We start from the raw sequence: 13,268 nt of genomic DNA, 5'->3' as shown, positions 1-13,268 counted from the left end.
TTACTGTATTCTGGCAGTCCAAAACGTCCTTTTTGTGGCCTTTAAAGTTTTTTTTTTTTGTACACACACCCACCCAAGCTCACTATTTGGTGTGGTCCACTTGAGCATTGGATATGCTTCATTTTGGGGCTCATACCTTAAAATGATCTTAGAAAATGGATGGGCGGTGTGGATAAACAGATACATCATGGTGGGCCCCACAGGATCTCTGGTCGGACGGATGCTGATTTCCTGCCGAAGCCTTAAGCAGGAAGTTCCTGTGCAAGGATGCTGGGTGGGGCCCACTGAGATGTTTGTGGTAAATCCACCCCGTCCATCCGTTTTGAGAGCTCATTTTAGGACGTGAGACGAAAAATGAGGTGTATAAAACACTCAACTGGGCCACACCAGAGGAAAAAGTGGGCATTTAGACCGTTGAAGCATTCTTATGGCCATAAAAAGTTTTGTATCAGGCTATCCTTTGGTGTTTTCACTTCATCACCTTGTAAACGGTTTGGATAGCATATAAACATGAAGGTGGAGCCCAAGAAGGTTTCACCTGTAGGAATTTCTCATTTTCTGTCGCACGTCCTAAAATGAGCTCGCAAAACGGATGGACAGAATGGATTTCTCACATACATTGCAGTGGGCCCCATCCAGCATCCCGACCCCCTCTCCTTCCGCAGGCTGAGGCAGTTAAAGGGACCGTGGATTAGCTAACTGATATTTGTGTTTTCCCTTCATCCATTCAGTGTGACCTTATGTACAGGTTGGATGGCAAATAAACATCAGTGTGGACCTTAGGAAGGTTCCAACAGCGGACTTCATTATCCCCATTGTTTTATGTGGTGTGGTCTACTTGAGCATTGTATATGATTCCCCATTGTTTTATGTGGTGTGGTCCACTTGAGCATTTGATATGCTTCAACTTTGGGTCATGCCCTAAAATGAACTGGAAAAAGGGATGGATGGAGTGAATAAAACACATACATCATAGTGCACCTTAAAGGCTATCCACACCACCTTATAGCATGGTGAGCTCCTCACTATTACTCTTGATGCTAAAATGATGATAATGGGAAAATACCAATAAAACGCGAGGGGATTAATACAACTCTATTCTGTTTGGGAGAATAGAGGGATCTGCGGCATGTAAGTCCAGTTAAAGGTTTTTCTAAGTGAAAGGTTTTCAGGCCAGTTTTTCCTACCGGGTAGCATATGGTTGTGTATTTGAATTTGGGCATGACTTAGAACAGTACATAAGAGTTTACGGAGATGTATTGTGGGACCCATCTGATGGATAACTTGGGTCTGGCATAGGGGTGCTATTTGTCACATGAGGTAACATGGAGTTGGGTTCCTTCGAAGAACTTCGAAAGGGCATGTAGCAGCAAAGCACGCCTACTATATATATATATATATATATATATATATATATATATATATATATATATATATAAGACTCAAATTTCATACCAATTAAACTGGGGGCGTATGAAGTTTTTAATGATGGGCGTACAATCACCACTCTTTCCTATGGTGTGGTCCACCTCAGATTTGGATATGCTTAGTTTTTGTATCATGCCTTGAAATGAGCTGAAATAACTTCGGAGGGATAGCATAGATATGTAATGCATACATCAAGGTGGGCCCCACATTCAGTCCTGCACCGCATGGAAGCTGTTGCTCACCGAGTAACTAAGCGTGTGGAAGTGGATTGTGTACAAAGTAACTTAGCCTACTGAGTAAACTCTATGGAATCCACCTTGATTTATGTATTAGGTCCTGATTCCAAAAATGAACCATATCCAAACATCAGGTGGACCACACCGCATGAAATAGTGTGAATTGTCTATCTACCGTTGAAAATTTCTTGGGAATCACAGAAGTTTTTGGATCAAGCTGCTATTTTTGTTTTCCCTTCATCCAGGTCTTTGTGATCTCGTGAAGAGGTTGAGTGAAAAATACAGGTAAGTCGAAATCATTATTCCCACTGTTTCTTGTAGTATGGTCCACTTGATCTTTGGATATGCTTCAATTTTTTACATCCTAAAATGAACTGAAAAATGGATGGGCAAAGTAGATAAACTGGGTACATTCACCGTGGGCCCAACCCGGTTTACTCATCACTATAAAAGCGTAGTGAGTAACTCAGCTCACAATCCGATTTCACACTGTCGGTTATCACGTAATGGCCCACCATATCCTACCGATTATAATACATGTCGGACACGTGTATGGCGTACAAGATGCCTCTTTTAAGCAGAGAAACTTTGATGCTCTGGCAAACTGTGATGGATGATACGCAGGGACTTGCAAATTACCCAGAAATCACATATTTGGCATATAAGTAAGTCAAATTAAATTGTCCAAACCGCGGGGTCCAATTTAGATGTATGATGAACAAAAATAATATGCTTCTTTTACCATTTGACTACCAGATTGGTGGACATCTTAGCGAAAAATATACAACGGTCCTATTTCGACAAACAAGTAACCACCAATCAGCGGTTAATTTTGTTTTAGAAAACTGATTTTTGGACTGTGAACTAACGACAGTTGCTTTCACAATTTAGTCGGTTTAGTTTGAGTTAATGTGTGTCAACTGTACAAGTTCTGAGGGCCTACGTACCAAGTGTCTAATCTGCAGGAGTAGCAAATAAAGGGGCATTTCCCTAATTCACTCCTTAAGGAGAACGATATAGATATTTTTCCTACTCGACGACTCAATTATGAGCTAGGAACCTCACTAAGCCCTCCCATACGTAGTTTCCAAGAATTATCACCTGCTATACGGACGTACATTTATTGGACCAAAATGCCACTGCTTTACCGGAAATGTGATTTTTTGAAAGCTGAGGTCCTTATAGCTACGAATTATATCCGTAGCCATTAAACATGCCCCTGTTTTATCAGAAAAGTAATTTGTGGAAGCTTTCCCTATGGCTACGAATTTTAACCGTAGCCATAGCTGCAGTTTTTTTTACAAGGAAAACTTTATTCTGCCAACATTTTTCTCTAACACATATTTATATAAATATGCATGTATAAGCATATAATTATTATTTTTCTTCTCTTCTTATTCATTAAACAAGCATATCTCTTAAACCAAAATGAGTTATTTGACGTACCAAATATGATTTTGGGGTAGGAGAAGCTAATTTAGCCAACCAACCTAGTTATTTTCTAAGATTCTATTAGGTCAATGGTCAAAAATCCATTTCATTCACTTCACGGTTAATTTCAATCAATTCACGGTCAATTTCATTCATTTCACGATGAATTTCGTTCACTTCGCGGTCAATTTTATTTACTTCATTCACTACGCGGTTAATTTCATTCACTTTGCAGTCAATTTCATTAACTTCGCAGTGAATTTCATTCACTTCGCTGTCAATTTCATGCATTTCACAGTCAATTCCAACAATTCCCCATCACTTCATGGTCAATTCCATTTATTTCGCGGTCAATTCCCATCACTTCATGGTCAATTTCATGCATTTCACGATCAATTCCCTTCACTTCACAGTCAATTCAATGCATTTCACGCTCAATTCCAACAATTCCCCTTAACTTCACGGTCAATTCAATTCATTTCACGTCAATTCCCTTCACTTCAGGGTGAATTTCATGCATTTCACAGTCAATTCCCTTCACTTCACGGTGAATTCCATGCATTTTGCAGTCAATTCCCTTCATTTCACGGTCAATTTCGGCGATTCCCCTTCACTTCACAATCAATTCGATTCATTTCACGATCAATTCCCTCCACTTCACAGTTAATTCCGTGCATTTCGCGGTCAATTCCCTTCACTTCACGGTCAATTTCATGCATTCAATTCAGTCGATTCCCCTTCATTTCACTGTCAATTCCCTTCACTTCATGGTCAATTCCCTTCACTTCACAGTCAATTTCATGCAATTCACAATCAATTTCGGTGATTCCCTTTCACTTCGCTGTCAATTCCCTTCAAGGTGAATTCTATGCATTTCATAGTAAATTCCCTTCACTTCATGGTTAATTCCATGCATTTCACAGTCAATTCTGGTGATTCCCCTTCACTTCACGGTCAATTCAATTCATTTCACGTTCAATTCTCCTCACTTCACAGTCAATTTCATGCATTTCACTGTCTATTTCACGATCAATTCCCTTCACCTCACAGTCAATTCCAGCGATTCCCTTTCACTTTGTGCTTAATTCCCTTCACTTCACGGTCAATTCCGTGCATTTCGCAGTCAATTCCCTTCACTTCACGGTCAATTCCGGTGATTCCCCTTCACTTCACGGTCAATTTCCTTTACTTCATGGTGAATTCCATGCATTTCACGGTCAATTCCCTTCACGTCACGGTCAATTCCATGCATTTCACAGTCAATTCTGGCGATTCCCTTTCACTTTGCGGCCAAATCCCTTTACTTCACGGTGAATTCCAAGCATTTCGTGGTCAATTCCATGCATTTCGCAGTGGCGAAGGGAATTGACTGTGAAATGAATTGAATTGACTGTGAAGTGAAGGGGAATCGCGTGAAATTGACCGTGAAGTGAAGGGGATTGACCGTGAAATGCATGAAATTGACCGTGAAGTGAATTGAATTGACCATGAAATGAATTGAATTGACCATGAAATGAAGGGGAATTGTCGGAATTGACCGTGAAATGCATGGAATTGACCGTGAAGTGAAGGGAATTGACCGTGAAATGAATTGAATTAAACGTGTAGTGAAGGGGAATCGCCGAAATTAACCGTGAAATGCATGGAATTGACCGTGAATGAAGGGAATTGACCGTGAAGTGAAGGGAATTGACCGCGAATGAAGGAAATTGACCATGAAATGCACGGAATTGACCATGAAGTGAAGGGAATTGACCGCGAAATGAATTGAAATGACCGTGAAGTGAAGGGGGATCGCCGGAATTGATCGTGAAATGCATGGAATTGACTGTGAAGTGAAGGGAATTGACCGCGAAATACACGGAATTGACCGTGAAGTGAAGGGAATTTACCGTGAAGTGAAGGGGAATCGCAGGAAATGACCGTGAAATGCATAGAATTGACCGTGAAATGCACGAAATTGACCGTGAAGTGAAGGGAATTGACCGTGAAATGAATTGAATTGACCGTGAAGTGAAGGGGAATCGCCGGAATTGATCGTGAAATGCATTGAATTGACCGTGAAGTGAAGGGAATTGACCGTGAAATGCATGAAATTCACCGTAAAGTGAAGGGAATTGATCGCGAAATGCATGGAATTCACCATGACAAGAAGGGAATTGACCGCGAAGTGAAAAGGAATCGCTGGAATTGACCGTGAAATGCATTGAATTGACAGTGAAGTGAAGGGAATTGACCATGAAATGAATTGAGTTGACCATGAAGTGAAGGGGAATCACCGAAATTGACCGTAAAGTGAAGGGAATTGACCATGAAATGCATGGAATTCACCGTGAAGTGAAGGGAATTGACCGCGAAATGCATGGAATTCACCGTGAAGTAAAGGGAATTGACCGCAAAGTGAAATGGAATCGCCAGAATTGACCGTGAAATGCATGGAAATGACCGTGAAGTGAAGCAAATTGACCATGAAATGCACGAATTGATCGTGAAGTGAAGGGAATTGACCGTGAAATGCACGAATTGACCATAAAGTGAAGGGAATTAACCATGAAATGAATTGAATTGACCGTGATGTAAAGGGGAATCTCCGAAATTGATAGTGAAATGCATGGAATTGGTTGTGAAGTGAAGGGAATTGACTATGAAATACGTAGAATTGACTGTGAAGTGAATGAAAATCACCGGAATTAACCGTGAAATGATGGGAATTGATCGCAAAATGAATGGAATTCACCGCGAAGTGAAGGGAATTGACCGTGAAATGAATTGAATTGACTGTGAAGTGAAGGGAATCACCGGAATTGACTATGAAATGCATGGAATTGAATATGAAGTGAAGGGAATTGACTGTGAAATGCATTAAATTGACCGCAAAGTTAATGAAAATCATCGCAAACCGATTGAAATTGACCGCAAAGTGAATGAAGTAAATAAAATTCACCCTGAAGTGAATAAAATTGACTGCAAAGTGAATAAAATTAACCGCGAAGTGAATGAAATAAACTACAAACTGATTGAAATTCACTGCGAAGTGAACGAAATTCACCGCGAAATGAATGAAATTGATCGCGAACTAATTGAAACTGACTGCGAAGTGAATGAAATGGATTTTCAACCATCGACCTGATGAAATCTTGGAAAATAACAGGTTGGTTGGCTAAAGTAGCTTCTCCTGCCTCAAAATTATATATGGTAAGTATAGTAACTTATTTTGATTTAGAAGATACGCTCATTAAATGAATAAATAAATAAAGGAATAAAAGCAGAGAATTTTTCTTATATGATTATATATACGTATTTATAAAAATATGTATTATAGAAACATGTCGGGAAAATGTTCTCCACGTAAAAAATAAAAATGAGCGGCCTGCTGTGGTGTAATACCTATTGCTTTTGTGGGTCCCATCATGAGGTATGTGATATATCCAAACCGTCCATATATTTGGAAAACTCTTATTAAGGCTTGAGACTAAAAATAAGACAGATCTAGCTATCAAGTGGACCACACTGTGAAAGGCAGTGGGGAATTGAACGTCTACCATTGAAACCCTTTTAGGGGTCAAAGAAGTTTTGGATCATTATGAAATTTGTTTTTCCTCTTCATACATGTCTTTGTGACCTTATGAATAGATTGGATAGAAAATAAATGTTATGGTGGGCCCTATAAAATTTTTAACAGTGATACTGCTGCTCTCTGTGGTGTGTTGATTTTTGGATATGATTTTTTTTTTTTTTAATAATGCTCCAAAATGATCTCGAAATATAGACGAACGTTGGGAATATAATAAATACATAAACTGTGAGGCCCATGGAACTTTGATGTCTTTTGAACCGTTCGTACAACTCGGAGTTCGAGGAGCGTCAGCGCTCGTCTTCGCACGCCAGCCAATCCGCTTCCGGATGGAATGGCGGGGTATTTTGGTGCGGTGAAAAGTCGCCCGTACACCAGGGGTTCATTCTGGGAATGTAAGAATAAGTGGGCCCAGTAAGGTGCGTGGCCATAACTGGGTCGTACAGTAGGAAAAAAACTCAACGCTATATAAGGAGGGTTCGAGGGTTTTAGCGCTCTCTATCAATAAGCGTTTTAGGGTTTTGGCGCGGTGATTTCTCCTTGTCGAAAATTTCCAGGTAAGCCTCTCTCTCTCTCTCTTTCTCAATGGAATCCCATGTCCCCAACGTCCATGGACGCTGTGCGCGGATCCCTACGGACGCTTAAAAATCCCAACTTGATTGTAGATAGGGATCCGTGCCCTCCCACAAATGAACCGTGGGGGATTTCGGAACGCGGTCTTTTCCAGCGGGCACACAAAGTTGGATCTGTTTTTAAAAAAAATCATGTGTGCTCGGTGCGCACATATCACCCACCATTCCACAATCAGGGGTGGAATCTTGTCGTTTGGATGCCTGTAAATTGTTTAAGTCCTGTAAGTGGAGAATCAATCTTGGAAAATATAGCCGTTAGGCTGTAAATGGAGAGCCTGTGAATGAAATCCCACCTTTTTGCCTGTAAATGAAATGTGGGTAAATGCTATAAATCATTTGCAACCTGTAAATGATTTACAGCCAAAAAAGGTCATCCAAACGCAGTGTAAATGATTTAGTAATAAGGGGTCGTTTGGATAGTGGTAAATGGTTTATGTTGTAGATGATTTACTAGTAAATCACTTAAAGGATGTAAATGATTTACAGCCTGTCTGTTTGGCTTTAAGTTGTAAATGATTTACAGTGTTTGGATAGCCTGTAAATGGTAAATGAAATCTGCTTTATAGACTTTCATTCAAAAAAATAAAGCCATTGCCATCTCCTCGTTTACTAGTAAATGAAAACTCACCTTTTAGCTGGTAAATGAGAAGGGAGCTTTGCTAGTAAATCATTGACTTGTAAATGATTTACTAGCAAATTAGAGCATCTAAACACAAGTAAATGATTTGCTAGTAAATTATTTACTTGCCCCATTTACCACCATCCAAACGACCCCTAAATCATTGACAACTTGCCCCATTTACAGGCATCCAAGTGACTCCTTGCCCATTTCAAAGTAGGATTTTTGAAAATTCAAATTTAGTACTGTTTAGGGTGTGTTTGGATGCTACCCATTTTACATTTTTCATAAAATCTGTAGTGGTTGTATATTTGTCAGAAGTTGGTCCCACCCCTTCTCTTTAAAGTGTGCCCAGCATGGTGTTAATTGACTGTCTCTGACGCATGTGGTCATATGGTCCACGTGTTCTAAAATCCAAACCATTCATGAAATACACCATCACAAAAGATGCATCCAATGAAATTCCGTGCTGGTCGTTTGACTGCATGGATTTGGATTCTGAGTTGGGAATCAAAGAATCCAAATCCTGGATTTTGGATTCTTTCATCTTGCATTTAGCAGCAGGATTTTCAGTCCTGTGGACTCCAGAAATAATGTTTGGCAGCCTTGATTTTGTCTTAAGGGAGCCCTAAAAAGAGAAAAGGAGAGATCAGTTATGACAAATGGAGAGAATTGAAAATCAAGGATTTTGCAATCCACCTTTTCTCTTTTATTTTAAAAGGGTATCTTTTCTGGATTTCCAATTGATGTTGGATTTGAAATCCAGGATTTTCGGGGGTGTCAAACACGAATTGGATTTTCCAGTCCCTAATTGCCCAAAATCCATGCTGCCAACAACCCCAGATTCATCCAAGACATTGGTATGCTTCCAGCAGTCATTGAGACTAGCATTTTAGTGGAACCCAAACGCGCCCTTATAGGTTCCTGCCAATTGTCTTTAAGTGGCGAAGGGTAACATGTGCACCAATTTGCCCTGCTACCTCTGTTCATTGAAGTCATGATCTTAATGAAATTAGGGCTTGTTTGGATGTTGGGAAAAGAAAAGAAAAGAAAAGAATGATTTTTCTTCCATGATGGGATGTTTCACCATGTTCGGATGGCAAAGGGGACATTGCCTTTCAAAATGCAATCATCACCCAAATGCATAGTCAAATTCTCAAGTACAAAATACAAGGCGATTTTTTGTGAAAGCTTTATTTGGATTTCCACTTGGTATCCAAACAAGAACTCCAAAATGGAATCCATGGGAATCCATGCTCATGGAGAATTTTGAGAAATCATCATTAGATAGTAATTACAGTTTCTTTTCTTTGCCCACCACCCAAACAGGCTTTTAGCTTTTGTTTGCAAAGAATTGGGTTTTGCTGTAGATAATCAGATTGATATGTTTTTCACAGATTGCGGTCAATAGTCTGTGTCATATCATATGACTAATAATCATTTGTAATCAGTAGCAGGTTAGCTTAAGCTATCTGCAACTGGTCACGTGTCAAGTGTATGGCATCTAAGCCACACAAGAGCTGGGTCCCACCATGTAGATCACCTGGCACAAAAAATCAGGCTGGTCTGATGTAATGGGTGGTTTAGATGAGAAACACCAATGGTCTGATTCCACGTAGATACGTGGCACACCTGATGATTGGACTATCCGGATCTTTATAACAGTGATCTTCGTAGAGGGGCCCATCTTTTGCTCATCTTGGATTCTATACGCTCTTGACATGATAGTTCTTATAATGGGTTGGAGCTCTATCCAATCTACAATATGTTTTAGGTGATCATTACCCATATCATAAATTCTATCACGCTTCATATAGCTTCGCTGATTTTATTTTTTTTATTTGTATGGGCCAGCCTGCCCCAAGAGTCCCACAGGCTTGGTATCACAGACTAAGGCTGGACATTGAACTGTTTTGGTTCATCTAGGGCTATATTTCATTTCCTGATAAAGAAAGGGCTGTGTCCAGGCTTTTGTTTGGCAGCTTTTCTATTGTGAACTGCGTGGCTGGAGCTCAGGAATGAGCCGGTTTATGTTGGTCATATGTAGAGCTGTCAACTGGTTGGTTTCAGATTGGATCCTATAGTGCCCATACCCAGGCTAACCGGGTTAACGTCTTTCTGGATCCAGTTTGAGTTCTTGATGCCCCGACCCATATCGGATCAGGTTCAGGTGCCCATCGGGTCTTTGGATCTAGTGTTTGGGCCAAATAAGAGTATTTACATGGTTGGGCCCACCTGATGGTTGGATTAGATCATACACACATGTGCCACTTTGACACGTGTGGTATGTATATGGGCTCTAATACATGTGTGTGGCTTAGGCAACCTCATTTCATTTGCTAGAATAGTACACACACACAAACACACACAAAACGGGTTGCGACTCGAACCCATTAAAACTGGGAGGGGTCCACCAGGTGCCCGCAGGTCCCGGTACCCATCAATGGCCCTAATCATAGGCTGGACATGGGTCTAATACAATACAAGGCCCAAGTTGGGTTACAGATTAATGGGCTGCCCTTGGACTTACTGGTGTGAGCCAGAACCTGGTCTGTTGGCACTTGGCAGAACTGAGTGTTTTCTTAACTGATTTTCCTTTTAATATGAATTTGACAGGTTGACGGCTTACTTTTGTTACGATGTATCTTCAGTTCTATATAAATGAAAACGGAGATAAAGTTTACACCACCAAGGTACATTTGTTCTTTTTTGGTTTTCTTAGCAACATTCATGGTTGGTTACATTTTAGCAAGTATTCCAATGATGGTTTTTCTCGTTTTTGTTTTTCCCCTGAGTTGGTTTGTTAAAGCCCAAAATGTATAAAGTTTCACGTTGTAACTGCATGTTTTGCTGAGGCATTATGTGGAAGAGTTCTGTTAACTTGGCATTTGTGGGTGTAGTAGCCCAGAAAATGTACTTGAATATGTTGTTTTAGTCACATAATTAGTAGGTGTTGTCTGTTCCGAAGAGTCCATGCAGAATATTTATTCTCCTAATAAGTTATAATGCTCAGTTACTTTTCTGCCTGCAGAAAGAATCACCGCTTGGGATAGCAACACAGTCTGCTCATCCAGGTAGCTCAAATATAACTCTGAATTATTTTAGAGATTGTGTTTTTTTCTAAGTTTATGCCCCAAATTTTGGATCTTAATTAAAACTAAAAAGAACTAGTAGATATGGCACATGCAATGCACTTGGAGAGAGGAACCAAGTTGCAGAACATATGAGAGAGTGGAGGAGAATCGATTTAAAATGGGAGCTATTTGATACTCTTGTCAAGTATGCTGCTTGATACGCTTTCATTTAGAATTTGTATGCATGGCACATACTACCTAGTTTAACCATCTGAATTGGAAATCCCACTGTGAATAGTTCATCATTAAAAAATCACATTATCTAAGCAATTCCCACCTCTGATTAGTGGATAGATGTTTGGTTAATATAGACTGTAGGATGTTTTTCATTAATTTGTTCTTAGATTGTCTATACATTCAAGCCTATTTAAACAAGTTCTAGTTGGACAGATGTGTTCAAAGAGTTCTGTCTGAGCAAAACCAAAACTTTTGAGGTTAACCAAACAGGCTAGTTTGGATAGTAAAATGTGGCCCACCCAAGGATTGAAATGTCCTAATATTTAGGCTAGAGGATCTAAACAGTGTATCTCATTTGATCAAAAGCTCAAATATTTCACAGGTGTGCCATCCTGACGTGTGCTCGGATGGGCAGGGCTCCACATGTATGTGGGCTCACCAAACCCTCATGAAGGAGATCAGCCTTTGTTAAGGAGATCTAACATTGTGTTCTTATTTGTTGCATTTGGGTCATGTTTTAAGTAACCAAACCATTTGTATGGTGTGAATATTTTATCCATTTGATTTTGAATGCAAATGTCTCTGTGACTGCCTTTCTTCGCATGGAGAACTAATTCATTGCCTCTGGAGTCGGTGCTTGACTGAACACTGTATTTTTTATTTTATTTGTGTTTAAAAGCTTTTGAATTAGTTACTGATTTGATGATCGTTTCCCTTTTTCGTTACACTGATAAAAATTTGCTAATGGTTCTTTTCAGCTCGCTTCTCGCCGGATGACAAGTACTCAAGGCAGAGAGTGCTCCTGAAGAAGCGATTTGGATTGCTGCCGATCCAGAAACCACCACCCAAGTACTGAAAATCCCAAAGCTTGCACTGTTCGAACTTCTCTTTGGCATTTTCAGATCAGTTGCCATGTCAAATCGGGTTTCATATATGATTTTTGTTCTTTACACCATGCAAGTTCTTAGGTCTGCGTTGTATTCCGAAAGCATTTCCACCAATGTATTAAGTGGAGCTTAGTATTTACACAAGCCTTCAATCACTCTGCCTAATGAAAGATCATTGGATTTGAGCTTTTGCGTGCCATTTAATGTTAGCTTTTTCTGGGTTTGAACGATAAGGTCCATGGCCTGATGGTTTTCATAGTATTGGGGCCCATTGGTTGGTGATCTAGACCATTTGTTGTGCCCCATATGGGTTAAGAAGAGATGTGGGCTGGTCCAAGGTCTACGCGATCAAAATAGGAAATAAATATAAGCTGGTTGTACTTAAACCATGTGCACCCACTCACCCATTTGTCAATTTTGGCCGTATGATTCTAATTGCTTGATAGGTGGCCCACTATCCATTTAACAATCAAAACTGTTCGATTGGTGTTATCTTGGAACAACATCTGGAAGAGATGGATGGTCTAGCACACCCCACATGAGCTGCTATGAGAAAGTCACAGGCTGTTGGTGGACTGTTTTTGTAGATGGCCACAACTATATATAATGGGATTTTTCTAAAGTGCTGCCCCATTAATATATGGTTTACATCTCTGTTCCTTTTTTAAACATCTTAAGATACCTCATTTATGTATTTTGTTTCATTTCTTTAACGGATATTATCTTACGTGTAGCCTGTTTTCTCAAATGACAAAAATGCTTCTATACATAGTGATACGATATTAGAGGAGCTTTGATTGTTAATTAGATATTGTTTAATTGATTATTTAGGATATTATTCCAGCGTGTCTTTTGATTTATAAATCATCCAAAATCTGAATGGTTTAGCTTGAATTAAACATCTCCACTTGTAGGATATACCTGTGCACATGTACATCATATGTCACACACTGGCAGAGTATTAAACACTATCCCTTGTACATGCCTTCCCAAAAGCAAGCAAAATTTTCACTAGATGTTCTTGGAGAGTTTGATGTATGGACATTACATAAGAGTACTTTGTATTGAACTGTCTGCATGAAAGCCCCCATGTTTTGATGAATCATCAACCCTTACTAGCTTCAAACAGAAGCCTTTGGTGCAAACACCT

The 13,268-nt window shown here is 39.8% G+C and overlaps 1 protein-coding gene across 1 annotated transcript; it reads left to right on the top strand.

The window, feature by feature from the left end:
- The first annotated feature begins 7,120 nt into the window (after window positions 1-7,120).
- On the top strand, window positions 7,121-12,303 carry LOC131240401 (H/ACA ribonucleoprotein complex subunit 3-like protein). Its single transcript, XM_058238604.1, has 4 exons — window positions 7,121-7,226; window positions 10,537-10,613; window positions 10,952-10,994; window positions 11,990-12,303. Exons 2-4 carry the CDS (start codon window positions 10,560-10,562, stop codon window positions 12,085-12,087), a joined length of 195 nt encoding a protein of 64 aa, XP_058094587.1. The 5' UTR covers window positions 7,121-7,226; window positions 10,537-10,559; the 3' UTR covers window positions 12,088-12,303.
- Window positions 12,304-13,268: the final 965 nt, after the last annotated feature.

This window comes from Magnolia sinica, chromosome 3 (assembly GCF_029962835.1).
Source record: "Magnolia sinica isolate HGM2019 chromosome 3, MsV1, whole genome shotgun sequence".
Taxonomy (NCBI): Eukaryota; Viridiplantae; Streptophyta; class Magnoliopsida; order Magnoliales; family Magnoliaceae; genus Magnolia; species Magnolia sinica.
This window is presented reverse-complemented; position numbering and strand designations above follow the sequence as displayed.